Here is a 20,073-nt window from a genome sequence, read left to right as displayed (position 1 = left end):
ATATGTGTATATACATGTCTATGTAAATTGTACAGACGGAGAAAGAGATATGATATGATTTTATCCAGAATAAATCTTCACGCTAACTTATTTTGCCTGTCTTGCTGTTGCGTTTTGTTTTCCTATGGAAGCTTAGTCAGTATAGTCACGTGAGGTTGGGCTAGAGCATTGCGGGTAATAGATGGAAGAGACCATGTCATTGTGAAATTTATTGACCAGGCAGAGCTCAACATCGTAGGTACTCTTGTCTCAACCACAGCGTGCATCAAAACTTGCAATCTCCAAGCAGATGTTGGGAAGAGCATATCGTTTTCTTGCTGGTCCATTTTTTTCTGATATCCATTACTGTGAGAACTGGAAGTGAGAAAATGCTGAAACACCCTTCCTTCAATCCCTTTAAATTTGAGAAAAAAGTCGGAAGCCCTGCATTTTCCAGATACTTGTACTAGGTGTATGTACATATCATTTGAATGGGTATATTACCAGTATTGTACTACTATACGTTATGTTACTCATATATTTTCCTCAGTTATAAAGTATCTGATATGGGAATATATTGTATTTAGCTTCATATAGTTGTTAAAGAATGAAATCTTTGTGTTTTTTTTCCAAATTAAAAAGTATCAGTGTTCCTAAGTCTCAAAGATGAAAAAAATGAATCAAATAAAGTGTTCAGGAATATGGAATTTTGTCAAATTTCTTTAATTCCCATTTTACATGTACATCATATGGGGAAATTCACTAATACAGTGAGTGAAAAATACATAAATGATATCAATGTTAATTGAAATAGGAATAAATTCAGAATGTACAATTTGATTGAAATAACTGCATAGAAGTAAAGGAATTTATATTCTTGCAATAAAAATAACAAGAATGCATATGTATGCAATGCAGAAACGTATATCTAGATGAGGCTATTGCTACACTTACTGTTACAGCATACTTAATATGTATATTTACTTTTGTAGCAGATTTACAAGATATTGCAACAATGCTTTTGCTTACAACCATATATGTACAAAAAGAAGAAATACAACAAATATGTTCGTCAGCATAGCTTTGGCTTCCTTGACTTCAACTCAGCCACAGTAGCAATGCACTACTACATGTGTATGTGGCTGTCTATCTATCTACAGACCAGAGCAAAATTCACTTTTGTACTTAAAGCCAAACCAATTCAATTTCCTGATTCTCCTGATTTGTGCCACATGCACAATTCTGGCCACATGTACACTTCTGGCCACATATCGACCCCAAAAATGCTCACGGTACCAATATTTGAAGAAAGTCCTTGTCTTCCTAGTTGTCTCTATTGAATTAAAAGGTAAGCTGTCATGTTAGAAATTTCGTTCCAAGGATTTATTTTTGCATTCTAAAGATCGCAAGTACAGTGAAGGCATAGGGATGTATCAAATGTGCTTGCAACAAAATACTAGTTGATTTCATTTATTTTATTGTGATTTGTTGCACTATCAACTGTCTAAAAGGGATGAACCTTCAATCACCAACCAGTCTTTAACCTTTAAGAATGTTTGTGATCCTGTTATTCTTCAAAGCCATAAACGGAATGCTATAAATGGCATCTCTAAATTAATGCTGCTAGATAATGTGAAAATAGCAGGTATACTCTGTGCAATTTCTTCTTTACATCTTTGGTGCAATGTATTTTGAAGAATTGATAAACAGCTTGCAGAACAATATGTAAAGCAAAGATTTTGAAAGAAGAATTTAACTACATGTGTACCTATATATCATCTTGATGTTACCTAGCTTGTGGGAAAGTTACTAAGCATTTCAAGTAGTGCTTTTTCAGTTACAAGAATTCTCTTAGATAAAAGTAGATACTAGTCCTTTCATTGTCTTTGACCACAAAGTCATCTGTAGTTGCAATTCTTAGCTTGTTTCTTGTGCATTTATGACCCTAGAATTCTCGACTTTTAATCTTTCATAAAATGTACTAGCATACAATGCCAGCTCATGCAAACCCTTTGTCCCTAAAATTTGTCATGACTGCAACTGATGCCCTCTTGTTCCAACTGTGATCTTTGAACTGACCAATGAGAGACAAGAAATCCAGGGTTGCCTCAAGACATCAACCAATGGGAAGTACTTGAGTATTTCATTGTTTTGTGAACAGATTGAAATCTGTAAGAGATATTAAAATTTGAACAACTTATGTCTTTATACCCTTGTTCAAGCAAGACGGTGATAGTAACAGGCACTGTTTTTGGTTTAACATTTGCCAATTACAACATAACTATATTTGTATATGAAAAAAAGTTTTGCCATATAGGAATGGTGCAGAAAGGGTACACCTAACTATACTGTAACATTGATTGTACATCTTGTCATTTTTTGGCCACACCTCATGGAGGGAGCCTTTATACTGTAGAACAGTTCCTTGTGTTGCTGATGTTTCTGTCCGTGGTGTGATCGACCGTGTGGCTGCGGACTCAAAAGTCCGACCACAGCGTCACCTTCTTGTTCTTGTCACAGCTGACCATCATCACACCGCTGGGGTGCCAGGAGCACGCTATCACTGAAGAACTGTGGGGAAAGGAGGGAACAGAACAGAAGGATAAGTGTGGTTGACAGGACTGTTGCTCCATCTCGGGACGTAAATTTGCTTGTTGGGAGTTGGGACAGAACAAAATTTCACCTCATCCGTCCAACAAATCTCAGCTTCACGACATGAAAATATTTCCTCCTATTCATCCCAAAAAATCTGAACTTCATGAAATCAAAATAAATATTTTGTAAGCTTTAAATGACAGCTTAACTTGTTCCAGTGTAAAAAAGAAAACATGCTGAGAATTGTGTTTTTTGAAGCTTTTGTAGATATTAAAACAGCATTGCTTGATATGTTATGACTGTGTACAAGGTGCTATGAAATTATCTAATGCTCAATGTTAACCATGCAGAGAACTTGTGTTTGTTGTAGCTTTACTTAGCATCTAGAAGCTTAAAACACACAATAAGCATTGGTTCTTACTTGTGTTCCTTTAGTGTCTTCTCTAGTCTGAAGGTTGTGATGTTCCAGATGTAAATACTACCGTCTGATGATCCTGCTACAACATACTGGGCATCAGGACTGTGGGGAATAGAATGGGTCAGGTCAAGGGTCATGTAAAATATGATTACTGTATACTAGTAGTGATTTTCAACATATGCAGGATCACCTTGTAATGATAATTAACAAAAGACAAGAAGGCTTGCATATGAACCTAAAATTATGTGTACATCCCTATCAATAAGCTGGAAACAGAGTGCTACAATCATTTCTTAGGATGAAGAATGGCAACTACTAAGCTGAAAACCTTAAAATTCTTTCATAAACTTTTTGATATATTCTCTTCACAAACATACTATCCTCAATAAAGGTTACAAAATTACTATTCTAGCTCTTACCATGATTACTAACAACACTAACCTGAATATCGCTCTTGTCCAATCACAGCCAACTTTGAACCCATCAGCACTGAAAAAAATAACAAAATTTTTATGCAGACAAAATTTGGAAATGTTATATCAAAACTCAAAATAGTTTTAAGTACTTTTTCTTGTTGAAAATCAACATTGGAAAAATCCACTACTTAACAGAATATTTTATGCAGACAAAATTTGAAAAGGTTACATTAAAATTCAAAATACTTTAAGTACTTTTATATTGTTGAAAATCAACATTGAAAGAATCCACCACTTACCAAAACGTCCCCGTGACTTGGTTCATTCTCAAGTCAATTAGCTTCAGGGAGTCGTCTCTAGAGCAGCTCAGCAAGTATTTATTGTCTAGAGTAAACAAAACAAAACAAGTCAATAACAATAAAAACAACATGAGACATTGAGACTTGAAAAAGGTAATAAAAAATTCTACATTATAAAAGATTTGGGAAAAGTCCCCCTACCTAGTGATAAATCCACAGAAGTGATTTTCCCCTGCAGTGTGATCTCATTGGCACTCGATTCTGCCCTGTAAGATAAGTGACAAAACCATTGAAAATTCTGACTGAACAAAAATTAATTCTGAAAGGGATGACATATTGTGGTAAAGATGACTGTTTTGATGTGCCACTATGCACAAATATTACAACTAAATTCTGAAGTAAAGTTTAACAATGTATATGTTAGAGGAAAATTATCTTCAAGAAAGGTCATCTCTTCGAATGACCTTGAACATTTTCTCATCCTACCAACCTGGTGTCCCAAAATCTTATCCTCTTGTCAAAATGGCCGCTGATGATGTTGGTGCCTGAGAGGTCAGAAGTCACAAGGTCATTACAGCTGGACCCCGCGAAAATGGTTCGGATACCTACCAGGAAGAAAGGAAAATGGCACCAATTAGCAAAATTGACATATCTACAGCAAAAGCTTAACACTGCTCCCTAGCAGTTCTAAGTGGTAGTGCAAGTTACAAGATGTAGATTTTTTCCAGGTAAGAAAGTAACATGAATTTAGCATTGACACTTTTTGTTACACATATAACTTTTGACATGAAGATGTGAAGATTACACATGCTAACAGTAACACTGCCTCCTGGCAGTTCTGTGAGGTAGTGCAGCCTACTTACATGCCCTGCTCCTGAGGTCCCAGACCTTGAGTGTCCTGTCATGGCTGCCTGACACCACTCTGCTGGAGTCTCCCAGGAACTTGGCTGCTAGGACTCTCCCACTGTGGCCTGTCAGTGTGTGCTGTGGTGGGGAGAGGCAACAGTTAAGTTGTCCTGAGTATGCAAATTACGTACATTTACAAGAATAGTTTGGCGTCCTTGTGGTATATGGAAACTGAAACAAACTTGGTTGGAAAGAACCTGATAATATGCTGCTTTACTTCAGCAAAAGCTTACGAACAAAAAATATCATAAAAATCTACTTGTACCTGTAACTTATCTTGTTGAAACCATCATCATCTGGTTGTGAAAGTGTAACGAAATAGCAAACATAAACACTCCCTGCTGGGGCCACTACTTACTCTTAATCTGTAGTCAGCGACACTCCAAACCCTACTAGCAAAGTCATTAGAAGCTCCCAGTATGTAGTTTTCCTAAGAAGAAGGAAAAGACTGTCGTTGGCTACATTGTCAAAGTCAAGTCTACAAACAATGTACTTCTTAAAATAATGTAACCCAATGACTTTACATACAGATGTACAAACAGAAAAAGCCAATATCACAATATTATATTTTTAAAAGCAACAATCCTCCAAAATGAGCACATTCATTGTAACACCAGATGTGAGGTCTGCTGAGAAAATCAACCATAACAGTCAACAGCTTAGCTAACAAAAGAATATCATTACCTGTGGGTCAAACTCCACTGACATGATTCCAGCATTGCTTCCAGTTAGGACAGCTTTAGAGTCAAGTTTACCTGAAAAACATCATCTATGATATTAAAGACTTGTTTCAATCTTTATCATGACAAACAGCTTAAAACATAAAAGTGATCACTAGATGAATTCCAGCAAGGTGAAATGTGCAAACGAGAAGCACAGTCTTCTGGCTCCCGGGAATCAAACCTGTACCGCCAGTGTACAAACCCGATGCACTAGGCTACAAGGTCTGGACCAGTTAGACAGGTCAGTAAGTGGCGCTTGAACCACACTGTTACAAAGGGACAAAAGTTTCCCTGCGTGGTGCTTGGTAGGACTTACGATTCATGACTTCCCACAGTTTGAGTTTCCTGTCCGTCCCTCCTGTGGCGACTATTCTCCCTGAAGGGCTGAAACGGACGGCGTTGACTTCTCCATCATGGCCATCCTGTACAAAACACAGCAGGAAGGAATGAATGAATAAATAAATGAAATAACAGCAGCTGAGAAAGTGAATGAATGAATGAATGAATGAAGGAAGGAAAGGAGTGAAGGAAAGATGGAAGAAAAGGACAGAAGGTGGATGGATGAAGGAAGGAAGGAGGGGAGGAAGGATATAGAAGGAGAGGAAGGAAGAAATGAAGGATGGAAGCAAGGAAAGAAGGAAGGATGCAAGGAAGGAAAGAAGGAAAACTAGAATAACGAGTATTGTGACACGGAAAACAACTGCTGACATGACATGCTGTTTAGACATGTTTAGAATACTTATAGTAAAGAGAAGTTTAAGAAGAAAAAAAAAAACTTACCGCCTTGTGAACGGCTGTTGAAGGAAGTGTGACTGTAACGTAGTGCCGGGGCGGGGCACCTGCAGCAGAGGTCTGGGGTTCGAAACCGTCATCATGTGAAGATGACCTTTTTTTACCGCTGGAGGTTAGAAGAAAGATTTGTAGGGATATGAAAAAGCAATGATTAAGAACTTGTCAATGTCAATTTCTCATATGAAAGCAATGATCTTTTTTCATCTTTTCAAAAGAAAACGTCCAGCCAGTGTCTTTGAAAGTTGACAAGTGTGTATCTTCTGCCCTAGTGAAAGGTATCATGTACTTACGCCAGTAATCCAGCAATGGATTCAATAAAGCCAACATGTCCAGGGTTAGCAGGGGCCTCCGATGTGGAAGAGTTGAATATCCTGTACAACAGGAACGTCAGGATGAGACCCTTACAGAGATGATGACCTTGACACTACATTTTCCAATTTTCAAATAGCAAAATAGCAATCATAGATTCATTACAACAGCCTTGATTACATAGTTATTGAGAACATTAACCAAACCAGTTATTAACTAGTAATTGAGAAGATTGATTACTTGTTTATCGGTGAACCGGAGGGTGCTGTTGGGTCCGGTTGACCATTCTCTGGAGACCTGTATGGAGAAAAACTGTGTCACAACATTGTTCTGTCAGCCACTGACTTCTCCTTCCAACACCTTGTGCTAAACAATCTCTTTTCACCAACAATCACCAACTGGGCTGTCTCCAGCTTTGAATATTTGTTCTTCCCACTCATTGTTGGGGGTGGGGAGTTTATCACAGGCCTTGGAGGGCATTAAATGTGATTGATGGTTGCAAAGGAAAATGCAAAATTTGATTCAATTAGAATTTGGAAGCCAATGTTGTTAGTTTTCGTTGTTGAGTCTGTCATTTTAAGCTTTAAAAAAAATGTATTTTCATGTCATGAAGTTCAGAATTTTTGAGGGACAGAGTGAATTTTTTTCTGCCCAACAAGAAAATTTCTATTCAAGGACGTAGGGACAGGTTCTGGAGACAGCCTTGATGAGTATCAAACCTTATATGAAGGCAACAAATGTGCACATTTTATCATAAGTGGCGATTGGTGATGCTTGTATGTTTCCAGCCTTTTTTGCCTCTAAGACTATCCCGCTAAAGACACTTGAAAGCACTCCACCTCCACCGAAGCCATATTTCCCTTCTAACCCACAGTTTGAAGGGAGCTGCTAGAGGCATTGGTTAAGACTCCCGTAAAAAATACCTTGGTCCTGATTCCGATCTTTTCCGAAAATGTACTTTCTTCTTCGAACCATGCCTACCCACAGAAAAATCAAACAATGAAATGCCATCTACAACCATAAGTTATTCTTTTAATACAATACACTGGTCAGACAAATCCTTTCAAGCACGAAGTAAATATCATATTCTTTAACATATTTCACTTCCAAAGAATATGTTGTCTTACTTGTCAGTTAGGGGAAGGCTGGGTTCCTTGGCAGCCTCTGCTAATTCCCTCTGGAGTTTGGCTTGTCTTTTTCTGTAAAAACATTGGGTAAAGTTCCTCAATTAAATATCATTGCACATTTCAACACCTATTGAAATTCACAACTCTTTATGACATGGTTTCTGACGACCAATTTCTACAAACAAAAATGCAATCCTCAAAAACAGACAACCTGGTTATGTGTGACAGAAAAAAGAAACACAACAACTAAAATGTTTGACAAAGCAGATTTGAGTTTTAGGATAAAGGCTTCAATTCTTTATATATCTTCACCTGACACTTCATAACCCCTTTGAGTTCAGTGACCCACAAACTTCGTGAAGAAGGTTGTTCTTGTGCCTTTATTTAATCTTGAAAAAACTTTAAAACGGTTGAGGAAAACTCCAGTAAGGTTATATTAGACTTTTATCATGTGGCCTACCAACATACATTAATTGTATCATTCTGAAACACAGAGATGAGATTTTCTACCTGGCCATTTGGTCGTTTTCAAAGTTCATTTTGTCGGCGTCTCTAGACTTCTGCTGCAGCCATCTCTCAACCAGCTCCTGGTTCTCCGCCTGCGTCTTCCGCAACTTGTCCTCAAGGGCACTGAAGGTCATCTGTAAGGCCTGGTGCTCATCTCGTAATGCCTGAAGCAGAGGATGGATGGAAAAAAACATGGTTTAATGCTATTCAAAGCAGTTATCTGTCTTTTTGAGACTCAGACTTTTCAGATAGAGCATGGGGGATGCTGACTACATCTGAATGTGAAGACTATAATCAGCACTAGTGTCATCACCTTTGCCAAGAAGGTTATGTTTTTCGAGCTGTGTATAACTCAAAAAGTTTGGGGTGAATCTTTATGATATTTGGCATGTTGTTAAGTGGTGGCAAAATGAAGAAAGAGTTAGATTATGGGCCCTCTGGTTGCTTTCAATGGTACTGCAGCATGTCAATTAACTAAGAATATTATACACATGTATCATAAAGACGTTTCATACATGAGCCTAAGCCCTCCCCTGTACCTGGTGCAGCGCATCCTTCTCCAGAATAGCCTGCTCCAGGTTTCTACACTCGGCTTTCAGCGCCTCCAGGTGAGTTTCAGTGTCCAGTAGCTTGTTCTCCTTCTCAGTCAGGATCTTCTCCTTCTCCTGGAGAGCACTGTTCAGGTCAATGATCTGCTGCGAATTCTGGGGAGGAAACAAAAAAAAAGTTAACTCATAGCTTTTTAGGGGTTTTCCTAAATTGTCTGAGGTAAAAATCAGTCACTTTGAATTTCAAAATTCCTTTTCTACCTTAAAGGTACCGGTACATATATATATATCAGGGTGGACCAAGTTTGAAGTCTCAGAGACTTTTGAGATCACGATCAGAATGCTAGGAATGTGTTAGGGTGGTCTCACACTCATAAATCCTCAGTTTCACGAGACTCCAATCGTGTTCTTTACTGGCAGAATCAGGGATTCTGTCAGATTACAATCTCTACCCTAATATATATATACATCTATTTCTAGAAAAAAATGCAATTCTGACAGTACCTCTCCTTTTCTTCTATGCAGTTCAGTGAGTTCTTCCTGTAGTTTGAAGAGTTTCTGTTCCAGTGCTTGGGTCTTCTCTCCTTTGCCAGTTCCTGAATTTGCACTGGGGTAAAAACAAACGAAATTTAGATGTCACAGTTGATGATATTGATAAGTATTGCCATAAAGTATGATGTAAAAGCACAAGAACGTTCCCACGAGAATGCAAACCTCGACCAAGTCAACATAGTTTCCTCTATAGGACTTACACGTTTGCTATCTGTAAGTCTAAAAAAAAGCTGCACACTGAGAGAAAGCAGCTTAGGAGATATCGAAATTCATCATTTATTTCTTCCTTAGGTTGTCAAACTCAAAGCAAGAAATATAGATACAACCTCTTGCAAAGTCATCTAGGCAAAGGTAATAGATAACATAACACAACATGTATGTGTATTACCGGTATCTAGATTATTTCTATAATGTAATAAAAACATACCTTGTATCTAAGACTTTCACCTCCAGATCTAGTTTGTCCTGTTTCAGTCTCTCTGTTTGCAGCTGTAGTTGGACATTTTGAGACTTCAGGGTGTCGGCACTCTCGAACAACTTGTTGTCTGGAAAATGAATAAGCAACCGTAACTGACAGGTACAATGGTGATGGGTGGTCATATTACATTTAAAAGCTTGCACATGTCACACATAGAATGTAAAGAAATGAATATGTTTGTAAGATACTTTTCTACTCAAACAATACAAAATGCCCAACTGGTAATATCTATCTAACCGCCACATGATGATAGCAGTTAGACGGTTTTATCAGTCCATGCTATATTGTGAGTTGCTAGCTTGTGTTAAACAATCTCTCACTGCCAGAGGCTAACTGGCCCCCTTCCCCAGGGGCCAGTCAGTCAGGCTAGTGAGTTGGAAAATGACAGATATTTTGCCAGTGCACATATTGAATGTCATATGAATTTGCAAGCTGTCTATTATAATGCCTTATGGGCATAATCATCAGGTCCAGCATTATAATCACAGTACAGCATTATAGTATGTATTAAAGCTGTTTCTTGACATTTATATACAAAAGTAACAAAGACAAACTGGCCATATGGAAAGGGTCCGTGATCAAACTATACACACAAAAAAACCTTTTGACGGAGACTTGTATGTTTAAATAATTCAAGACATGTGAAATAGGAAGAGAAACTGAAAAAAGAGAATTTGGAATACAGCTGCAAAATCAGTAGTGCACCACTGGGCACTACAAATGCAATCACAGTATTGTTACGCTTTGACAGTTACTACTTTAAAAAATCATGAATATATATTTGGGGTACCATGGATTTAATCTTATAAACAAGAGAACTTAATAAACGTCAAGATTTATTTTTTTGGGGAACTGGCAGTTCTACATAATTTGGATCAATGACATTATGTATATTGTACTACTTATTTCTCTGTCAAGTTTGTGCCATGTAATATATGTATATAAGAAAAAGAGACGTCCATATATGAAAATTTGTAAGGCAGCAAAGGAATGTAAGCCCGCCCTGTTGCTACCATATGATCCTGAACATATGACAACACGTCAAAAACCTTAACAAAACTACCGTCCATTTTCTTTGTCTTTCGACCATTGTAGAATGTCTTACAACGTACTAACCCTTTTATTGACCATCACAAAAGCATACAATATATAGACGTGTGTTTGCTAACAGTCAAACACTTGACAACAAATTTGCAGGTGCACAAAATGCCCTGTAGGTTGTTTTCTTGCAACATCATATTTTCACACGAAATTCGTCGCAGTTACATCCAACATTTTCTCCCCTCCAAGCCACTGCCTGCACCGAATAGAGTAGAGTAGAGTAGAGTAGAATATTCATGACAAGAGGTTCTAAAACTTACGGGCGTGTATGACGTCTGCGAAGAAGTGTGTCTGTACCCTGTTTCTGTCTCGGAGACGGAGTAAAAGTGTTTGTTTCCAACCTCCCTCCTCAGATCCGCTGGCAGCCATACTGTCTGTCGTCTTTTCCGGGATGAGGCTCAGAACAGTCCATTACAATATAGGAGAGAAATTACTAATTTTGACAACAACAATTAACATCATTGTGTTGCAAAATAGCTTTATATGACAATACAAATACCTGTGTAATTATTTTATATAGCATGTATTATTCTTGATCAATAAGAAGTACGGAAATTGCGAAAATATTGATCATATTTTCAACCCCCGTACCGGAATAGAATGAGCTAATTTCCGCTCTCGTGCCTAGGCAAGGGTTAAAGGTCACAAGCTTCCCAACTTCATGACTCATGAACAGGTGCATCAGTTTGCAACATGCTTCACTTGTTGTCTTCGACCTTAAATGTCTTTAAAACAATAAAGTTGTGCAATAAGTTGGTTTGTGTGTCTTATAGATGAGTGAGTGAAGTAATTATGTTGCGTGAGCAAAGTGTATACTAGTATCTGATCTCCTTCCTGTCATTCCCAGGCCTAAGGTGGGTATTAAATGAAAAGTTGTTTAAAAACCTCTGAAAGTTTGAATAGATAGCAATAGCGTTACCAGAAGAACTCATCACCATTGTATCTAACAGGCGTCGAAACATTGTCAGGAAAAACAAGGGATAAACGGAGGAAAAGACCAGAGGGAAAACTTACTGCGCGCGGATCGGACTGCCCAGTCTTGTTGGATAAAAGAAGTTGCGTTGGCCGGGAATCGAACCCGGATCTACTGCTTGGAAGGCAACAATGCTGACCATTACACCACCAACGCCGACTTGCTCATCCTTCATGTCTAACGATTTAGATGGTTAGTTTGTTATTGGTGCTTTGTGATTTGGTTGTTTTTGGAGCTTATAAATGTGATGGTTCTGATTTTTGGTATGTTTTTTTATCATGTCACTCTTTCATGTATGTATGCACTGATGCCGTTACCGCATAGCTGTCTATGTGAAAGAAAGAAAAAGAAAAGAAAAACACAAAGAAATGTACAGAATATGATATAATGCGCTCACAGTTTCTACATGAAGATATGTGTTGTCATGGTTTGCATATGTGATATACAGGAATGATATCGATAAGATAATATGTCTTAATTATATATGTGACGTATCCATGACGCATAAGAAACGTTGAAGGTGGATCGCATTCTCATATTCATTTTTGAATTAGCTAGTTTTTTTAGTATCCCCCTGAGTAATCGAGGTGGCTCAAATCGTTTCATCTTTTATGTCGCGTGTCCGTGGTCCATGCCATACCTCTTCATTGGTTGCGGCTGCGCCCTCTAGCCCACGTTTGTTGTGATGCAGATCACCTTGTCTTAAGAGCTCCAGAGCGCGGTCGTTATCGTATTAGATATGCCCGTTTTCTCGGCGTTATTTCGTTCAAATATATCTCACTTTTCAATATAACAGCCTTATATTATCAATCACTTACATGTGCAATTTATTCCTTGGTGCTCTAAGCACGTTTGCTACAACAAAGCGATATGAAGAATACCGGCTACACACAAGCACACACGTTCACGGAATTTTCCCACTCCGTACTTAGCGTGTAGTAGACCTGACTTGTGTTGCTGGGTGAAAGGGGAGCCGGTGTTCCCGCAGTGCTCACTAAAAAGCAGAAAAGATCGTCTTGGCAGGAACATTTGTCACCACGAAAACTATTCCGCGGGAAACAGAAGAATATCATTTACAGTGGTTTTGTGTGTAAATAGGAATGCTATGAACATAATAGTACGTTGTGTGTATCAATTGTTTCCTAAGTGGATTTACATCAAGATTCGAGAGCGAAAGGCATTGATACAAATGATATAACAACCATTGTTTTCAAGGGTGCCTGATATTTGAGAGGAAGTATTCATGCCATTAAAAAAAAATCAGTTTTGATTTGATATTTGTGGTCGGTGGATAAATTGTACTTTTGATAAACTTCAAACAACGCGTAACATCGGAATTTCGGCATAGGCTCGTCAACTCAAGTCGATATCATGACAACATCTGCTGTCCTTTGTTGTCTTCAGCAAATGAAACCAAGTCTCCGGTCAAATTGTATTTGTCCTACGCCCCACGTGCCTGCTGGAATCGCATATTTCAGACTGCTATAGGGTCACCTAGGCAACCCCAACTCCACGGGACTTCATACCCGCTCACAAAACAGGGCCGCCTGTAGAAAAAACACAGAGAGGAAACTCTGAGAGATTTTTAGGTAAATAAGTGGTGAAGGAAGAACTGCTAAGGGTGATTTTACGTCTCAAAGGAAGTCTGGGTTTCTGAGGAGAGTTTAGGATGTCCATGTCGCCGTTTTGTGATGTCACAACATGGGAGGAGTTTAGCTACGACCACTTCAGGTACGGTACACAGTGGGTTCGGTCTGTGTTTCTGCAAAAAGAAAAAGTCTGAAAACAGCGTATCTTTCTTGTTTTGCTTAATTTTGCACTACAACTGTAACGATATGGTACTAGTACTATACAACGTTGTACTACTCTGTACTGTTGTAAAATGAGCGGAATCAAAAGGTGAGATAAAGTGCTATCATGGTTATGAGATGTCGTTTGTGATGCCTGTCATTCAAACAGGGATCCAGACCCTACCACTCCTGACGAGGGGCGTACTGGTTGCTGTGCAAGGGGAAGGACGGAAAAGGAACAGGAGATTTGGAGTTTCTCCAGTAAACCTCTCGGCAAAGCCCTGCTGCGGACCGTGGCTGCCGACAGACAGTTGTGTCAGGATGCCGTCACCATGTTCACGGACATTCTCCTCTACTCGGCCAGGAAGTCTCTGAAGGACGTGGCCGAAGACACCCGACTGGTGGAACATATCTTCAGACAGGTTATAAAACGGGTATGGATAGACGCATGTTTTAAGCCCCTGTCACACCATGACCTGACCCTGGCCTCCCGACCTCCTGCAGACAATGCTTTGGAGTAAGCCGTGCGCAAGACCATCTGTTGTAGGGAGTTGATCGGGAAGGTTCCCAGCACACTATAAATTGACAAATCAAGCCGGAAAAGTCACATTCTGCTTAGACGCGAACTTGAGCTAAAAAACAACAACATGAATTTCAAGCTACTTCCAACCCGCGTCGACCTTGGTTGGGGATTAGTCGGGAACAAAGGTTCGTGTGAAGGTTCTGAATGTGTGACAGGTGCTTTCATGCATATTCCCTAGCGAGACTTTTATTCCTTCCAGTCAGGAGCATCTTCTCCTAACATGACGTTGGTCTTCTCCACGGGCAGTAAAATGTACATTTCTTGATCACAGGAAAGTCTCCAAGATGAACTGTACTGCCAACTCGTCAAGCAGCTGACCAACAATAAAAAGCGGTGAGTATACATAGCAATAGTATGCGATAGTAATGATGATGTAAATGCTATATTCAACGATACGCAACTCAGATCATCATCATATGCAGAAAATAGCTTTGTTGGACAGTCTACATCTATTCCTACCTGCAGTTCCAATGAAGACCGCTGCTGGGAGCTCCTGTGGTTGTGTGCTGGATGCTTTCCTTGCAGGTTTGTAGTGCATATTACATATTAACACGTATATTCCATAACATAAGATGTGATGAACCTATATGAGGCGATCCGTCGCGTGGTTGGTACTTTGTTTCGTCTCTGACATCACTATAACTAACATTACTGTTAGTAACATCATAGTGTCATTGTCTACATTTTCATTTGTCAAGTCAGTTCAAGACTGATGTTTTGACTTTCTGATCTTCTAATGATTCCACAGCCAGCCTCTGAGGTTCCATGTGACGTCATTCCTACTTCACAAACGACGCTCTCCTTTGGCACGTGACTGTCTACTCAGACTGGAAAGGACCGTACAGTAAGTATATCGAAATCGAAGTGGCTTTAACTTTTCTGTAAAACGCCACAGTCATACGAGTTTTCAATCCAGGCTTCTAATATGCAGATAACCATCATTTTGTAAAAATGTCACGTTAAATAGTTGTGTTAAAACTGTTTCCCTTTGTGTCTAAGGTATTATGTATATATTGTCCTTGCTTACAATTAAGTCTTTTGTTGTGTCTTTATTGTATGTTAGCATCCCGTTTATGTAAACAGATTTGCAAATTTAAGTAATTACTGTTTTCTCAATCCTAGACTAGGCAACCGACGCTCCCCTCCCCACCCTCTTGAACTACACACAGTGCAGAAGAAAAGTGGTTCATGGGGACAAATAGTGATCTTGCCGGACAAGTCTACAGTGGTACTGCGTTTCTTTGATTAGTTCGTCTAAATGGTGTTGTGATGAAATATTCATCCGTTAGTGATGTAGGGTGCTGATAAAGATGGAGGAAATAGCAAAAAGCAATCCTGGATGTTTTCTAACTTTCGTAACTTTGTTGATTGGTTGCATGTCCATGGCTGCCATCTCACAGATTTCATGTGTACTGCAGGCGATAGCTGTAGAATCCTCCAGCCGTGGAGGTGACCTGTGCCTTGACGTCGCCAATAAACTTGGACTCAAGACGACTGGCGGAATAAGTCTGTACTGCAGGGTAGCAGACAAAGGTGAGTATTATCGGACGATATATCTTTCAAATACAGTAGCGTCGCTGAATATAGATATGCTACAATATATTATGATGTGATGCGTTAATGGTTAAGTACTAGTCATAACAAATGGTTATATCAGAATATTATCCTAGAATACATTAGTATCCACTGTATCTAAGTGTAAATCTGTTTCAAACATATTTGCAGTGGTCAGCATCCCGCATGGCGACTACTACTTTGACTTCCTCTGCAGTATCAGACCGCTCGCAGAATGGCTCAGCTCGGAAGGTGCATTTCTTCCTCTTTTTTTATTACCGTATCTCGGTGATGGTTGTTGTTTGTGCATATGTCTTACGATATGTTAGTAAGACCATTAGAAGGCCTAACATGCTGGATTCGTTCAACACAACGTCATATATGACGTGTACTTGTGCGGTACGAAGGAACGCTACTTCCTTACATGGACCTGTCCTTGGTGCTGAACTTGCCATCTGAACGGGCTGCCGTAGCCCATAGCTACGAAGGCCCACAACGACAAAAATTTGTCGCCCCTTTAAACAGTATCATCTAATTGGAGAGAACACGCCGAGTACGACCTGCTGTTCCGAAGGAAAGTGTGGACTGACGTCATGGTGGGAGAAGACTCTGTGGCAGACATGCGCATGCACTTCTTTCAGGTTTGTCCGCAGTTTTCACTACGCGCACTTGAAGCGCTGTGAAATACAAAATGTGAATGCTATCACCAAAACAATTACTTGACAGATTGATCGTTTGTTTATTTTTGTAGTACATCCAGTGCGATGACCGATTTTGAGCCATCTCACCAATATCACCGACAATATGGGAATTTATTCGGCTCTTTTCAAGATCACAACTGCAAGAATGTTTTGTGAAGTTCCGTAAAATGTCGCATGGAGTTATCCCAATTTGCCGTAAAACAGGAGTTGGAGTCGTTTCTGAGCGGCCACCACAAGTGCAGTAAGAGCGAGGCTGTCCAGCTGGCGGCGTACTTGTACAGGGTCAGGTTCGGACAGGCTGGCTTTGAACTTCACGACGACAAGAAAACTGCGTAAGTCCTGGATACCATGCATATAGATATCAATATGTCTTTGGACAAATGTATGTTTCAAACGACTTCTTTTCACCTAGTACCTCATAGAACTAACTAGATTGAATGTTATAATCATCAATGAAAGGAACTACAGTTTCTGTCGCTTATACAGTGTTATTAACGAAACTATGCTGGTAATTGTTATCATTTTTCAGAGAGGTTCTGAAAGATCTCATTCCAAGAGACCTACTACAGATCGAGCCACCAGAGCACTGGAAACAGGTTAGGGCTACAGCTTCTCTCTGTAGGACTCTTTTTAGACGCCGTAAATGGTAGAAATTGGCACCCTGCATCTCTGTGGCCTACTGACTCATTTGGCAAATGCATATGATAGCCAATTTTGCTCAATTCTTAAATCATCGACTTGGTTCCAAGAGGTGTCTAGTAGAGACTAGGCAAGGGCTATTTCAATTCTATTAAAGGCTTCCAAAGCATCATCAGGGCGTTGAAACTGGAAATGGTCAGTACAATTGCGCGGATGTGGTAAGTACATTGAAAATACAAAGAGACGTTGTGATACTGTTTGAGAGTCACTGTTTTGTCTTACTCCGATCCATTGTGAGCGCATGCAATTACAAATCAGGAGCCAAAATTGTTGCCAAAGTGTATTCTTTTTTCAATATGAAACACTTTCTCCAAGTTTGATATGGCTACTTTGTTGCGCTACATTGCAGGACATCGTCGCAACGTTTAACCGCCACGCCGGGCTGAACAGGGATGACGCCAAGCTAGCGTTCCTAAGACACGTCAGCACATGGCCCACCTTCGGCTCAGCATTCTTTCACATAGAGGTAACGTTACATGTCAGGAATCTCCAAGCAGATGTATGGCTTTGTTGGTTGATCCTTTCACACCTCGTGCCGTACAGTGATACATTTTATTTTCACTAGACGTCTCTGAACAGACAAGCTACATCATCACACGACGAAGTAATCTACTTCCCCGGCTGAGAAAACTGAATAGTCAATAGACCCATGTATGGCCGTTCTAGGTACATTTTTGTTCTAGTGTCCTCTATACCATGTGTTCTTTGTTTTTCGTACAGAGACACGACTACCGCAAGTACCCGGAAAAACTCATGGCCGCCGTCAACAGACGAGGACTAATGTTCATGGACCAGAACAGTAAGGTAACGTGTAAAACTTCTGTCACAAGACGGCAGTGAAATAGACAGGTGTCAACCTAAATCCTGATCCTAACTGTACATCACAATCAGCAGTTCAACCAATGATATCATGGCTAGACCAATGAGAGAGTGGATTCATGTCCGTCAAATATTTGTTATGTCTTTATTTTGCTTTCCTACGTTTTGCCGGAGGGAATGGTCTACTATATGGTGGGTTGGAATCTTCTTGCCTGGATAGTTTCTGAATCTACGATGATAGTATTTGAAACAGCGCTGTAAGTTTTTGTGTTGACACGTAGAACACGATCGTCAGTCTGGCATTTGACGAGGTTGAGACGAGCGGCGACACCAGGCACCTGTGGGTGACGGGGAACGGCCTGGAGAACACATGGCAGCTCACGACGTCGGCGGTAGGAGGCGCTTGTGATTCGTCCACTGACCAAATTATATCTCCCCCTTCCACTCTCTTTATAACATTTTTACAATACTGTATCACATGGTTCACATCTATGATGATTTTGATATTTCATTTCCGTTCTTTCTTCTTTCACAGGCATCTCAGATCGACGACTTAGTGAAAGCTTATCAAGATTTTCGTGAGAAAGAATCTTCTCTTACCAACAAAAGTGTCCTGGTATAAAGTATTAATACATGTAATAAACAGAAGACAACAGGTGGAGCACAGAGCTAAGGGCACAACGTTTCTTCTCATCAGTTCCCGGAGAAAAGAAATCTATGATAGTTCACGACAGGTTTATTTGTCATCTTGAGAACTTTTACGTTGTGTACATGTAACCAAAACTTTCCTAATGACCTTCATCGTGTTGTATATTTGCCGGACGGATGTAATGTTCTACTTATCTAACGTTAGGTAGTTTACCACTAAACTCAGAAGCGAAATCATATTCACAACTCATAGTAGGCAATGGAACATAGATGTACAAAATAAACTCGTTTTTCTACAATGTACTTCACCTCACTTGTATCTGTTTCGGTGTTTTCATGAAATCTTAAAAGTATCAAAGCCAGGTTATTTGTCATATCCACTTACCTTACAGTAATGGTTGATCCCCTCAATGGTAAACCTCCCTCTCTTATTCGTGATGTGTCCCGAAGAATGTTTGACGTTCTGACAGGTCAGTGCGAAGCCTGCGTCATGTCCTGTCTCAGGGCAGACATCGGCAAACATCGGTAAACATCGGCAAACATCGCGTGTATTTGTTAGGACAGCGCACTGCAGGTGCAGGACTGGGAACGGGGACACGGGTTAAAGGTCGCCGTTGGCTCGCCTTTGAAGTGAAATGTTGATATTATGTTTTCCTTCAAGCATATCGTTTTTCTTCGTTTCATATTCTTCTTCTCCGACAAAATATGAAAACACCAAATTACCACTCAGAATCGATAATGAAAAAAAACCCTACTTCTTCATCTTTATCTAGTCCGATATAACGATCTTTTCTAGATGAGGGAACATGGGTGTCAGATCAAGCAAGTTTTGCCACTTACTTACTGACTTTCGACTTATGATACTGTAATATCCTATTCAGGATATTCAAAATTGTTTCAAATGGTACAATAGCTTGCAGGAATACATATGATGTAAGCATGGTGTAGTACTCATAACCCAATAAAATGAGATCGACATTACCTAGTATGCCAATTTTGTAACATTGTTATAACTTTAGAAAGCAACAAAACGTCAAAGTTTGTGCTCAAACTCAAACAGTCACGAGCAAAGTTAAGGAAGATCACTGCTCCTTCAAAACCACCATGATCATATGCTTGCATGAAAAGCATATGACTTAAAACGTGTTCAGTGCTGTATTAGACTCCTTGTCTGGTACGTTGTATTTCTCGTCGTCGCGTTGGAATTTGTAGGCGACGCACAGAAACCCTATTTTTTTCAATTATGACACGTTACAAAACTTACCTTTTTAAATATATATTTCAACTCTAAAAGTTCGACTGGTCTCCATATCAAAATCTTACCTCTCATATCAACTAATTGCGTTCCTCATACCTTACGTGACCTTGAAGCTACTGGAAGGTCGTTCCTTGACCTTGAAGTGATTTGAAGGGGACACCTGTCCTGTCGCCGCGATGTCTTAGGTTAACAAGACCACGCGAGGAATGTTTGCTACGTGCTGCAACAGTCTGGTCTCAATCAAGCGAGAAGCGCATTCCAAGTCGGCTGTGTACCCCTGCCAAGCAAGACATCTGTTC

General features: G+C 39.7%; 2 protein-coding genes and 1 non-coding gene across 5 annotated transcripts; 1 reads left to right on the top strand and 2 right to left on the bottom strand.

The window, feature by feature from the left end:
- Positions 1-1,603: 1,603 nt before the first annotated feature.
- On the bottom strand, positions 1,604-11,151 carry LOC136422338 (autophagy-related protein 16-1-like). 2 transcript variants are annotated; one of them, XM_066410031.1, is made up of 20 exons: positions 11,010-11,151; positions 9,598-9,715; positions 9,123-9,225; positions 8,610-8,774; positions 8,074-8,234; positions 7,564-7,635; positions 7,360-7,413; positions 6,677-6,733; positions 6,418-6,498; positions 6,116-6,233; positions 5,652-5,757; positions 5,298-5,368; positions 4,972-5,043; positions 4,571-4,691; positions 4,198-4,312; positions 3,909-3,973; positions 3,708-3,792; positions 3,434-3,481; positions 2,996-3,094; positions 1,604-2,550 (listed from the first exon to the last, which is right to left on the bottom strand). In XM_066410031.1, the coding sequence occupies exons 1-20, from the start codon at positions 11,116-11,118 to the stop codon at positions 2,457-2,459; spliced, it is 1,914 nt and encodes a 637-aa protein (XP_066266128.1). In that variant the 5' UTR covers positions 11,119-11,151; the 3' UTR covers positions 1,604-2,456. The 2 variants fall into 2 exon arrangements, with proteins under 2 accessions (XP_066266128.1, XP_066266129.1); XM_066410032.1 differs by lacking the exon at positions 7,360-7,413 and having other exon boundaries at positions 11,010-11,150.
- A 655-nt stretch (positions 11,152-11,806) lies between these two features.
- Positions 11,807-11,878, bottom strand: Trnag-ucc (transfer RNA glycine (anticodon UCC)). Its single transcript has one exon. It is a non-coding gene; the product is annotated as a tRNA-Gly (tRNA).
- A 692-nt stretch (positions 11,879-12,570) lies between these two features.
- Positions 12,571-18,819, top strand: LOC136422339 (myosin-VIIa-like). 2 transcript variants are annotated; one of them, XM_066410033.1, is made up of 15 exons: positions 12,572-13,453; positions 13,682-13,946; positions 14,367-14,428; positions 14,561-14,620; positions 14,844-14,939; positions 15,218-15,323; positions 15,514-15,628; positions 15,821-15,901; positions 16,175-16,290; positions 16,555-16,682; positions 16,880-16,946; positions 17,399-17,515; positions 17,770-17,853; positions 18,150-18,260; positions 18,404-18,819. In XM_066410033.1, the coding sequence occupies exons 1-15, from the start codon at positions 13,392-13,394 to the stop codon at positions 18,488-18,490; spliced, it is 1,557 nt and encodes a 518-aa protein (XP_066266130.1). In that variant the 5' UTR covers positions 12,572-13,391; the 3' UTR covers positions 18,491-18,819. The 2 variants fall into 2 exon arrangements, with proteins under 2 accessions (XP_066266132.1, XP_066266130.1); XM_066410035.1 differs by lacking the exon at positions 15,821-15,901 and having other exon boundaries at positions 12,571-13,453.
- The last annotated feature ends 1,254 nt before the right edge of the window (positions 18,820-20,073 follow it).

Source organism: Branchiostoma lanceolatum, chromosome 17, assembly GCF_035083965.1.
Source record: "Branchiostoma lanceolatum isolate klBraLanc5 chromosome 17, klBraLanc5.hap2, whole genome shotgun sequence".
Lineage (NCBI taxonomy): Eukaryota > Metazoa > Chordata > Leptocardii > Amphioxiformes > Branchiostomatidae > Branchiostoma > Branchiostoma lanceolatum.
Note: the sequence above shows the minus strand (reverse complement) of the source record. Positions and strands in the feature narration are given on the sequence as shown.

What these genes read in the sequence shown, in the direction of transcription:
- LOC136422338 (XM_066410031.1), bottom strand. Translation starts at nt 11,118, where the DNA reads ATGGCTGCCAGCGGATCTGAGGAGGGAGGTTGGAAACAAACACTTTTA. An exon ending in GTGAAAGTCTTAGATACAAG is followed by an intron (nt 9,226 to 9,597) that starts GTATGTTTTTAT and finishes TTTTTACCCCAG; the next exon opens with TGCAAATTCAGGAACTGGCA. An exon ending in TTCTGTGGATTTATCACTAG is followed by an intron (nt 3,793 to 3,908) that starts GTAGGGGGACTT and finishes TGTTTACTCTAG; the next exon opens with ACAATAAATACTTGCTGAGC.
- LOC136422339 (XM_066410033.1), top strand. Translation starts at nt 13,392, where the DNA reads ATGTCCATGTCGCCGTTTTGTGATGTCACAACATGGGAGGAGTTTAGC. An exon ending in TCAGACAGGTTATAAAACGG is followed by an intron (nt 13,947 to 14,366) that starts GTATGGATAGAC and finishes TCTTGATCACAG; the next exon opens with GAAAGTCTCCAAGATGAACT. An exon ending in AGAATGGCTCAGCTCGGAAG is followed by an intron (nt 15,902 to 16,174) that starts GTGCATTTCTTC and finishes CCCTTTAAACAG; the next exon opens with TATCATCTAATTGGAGAGAA.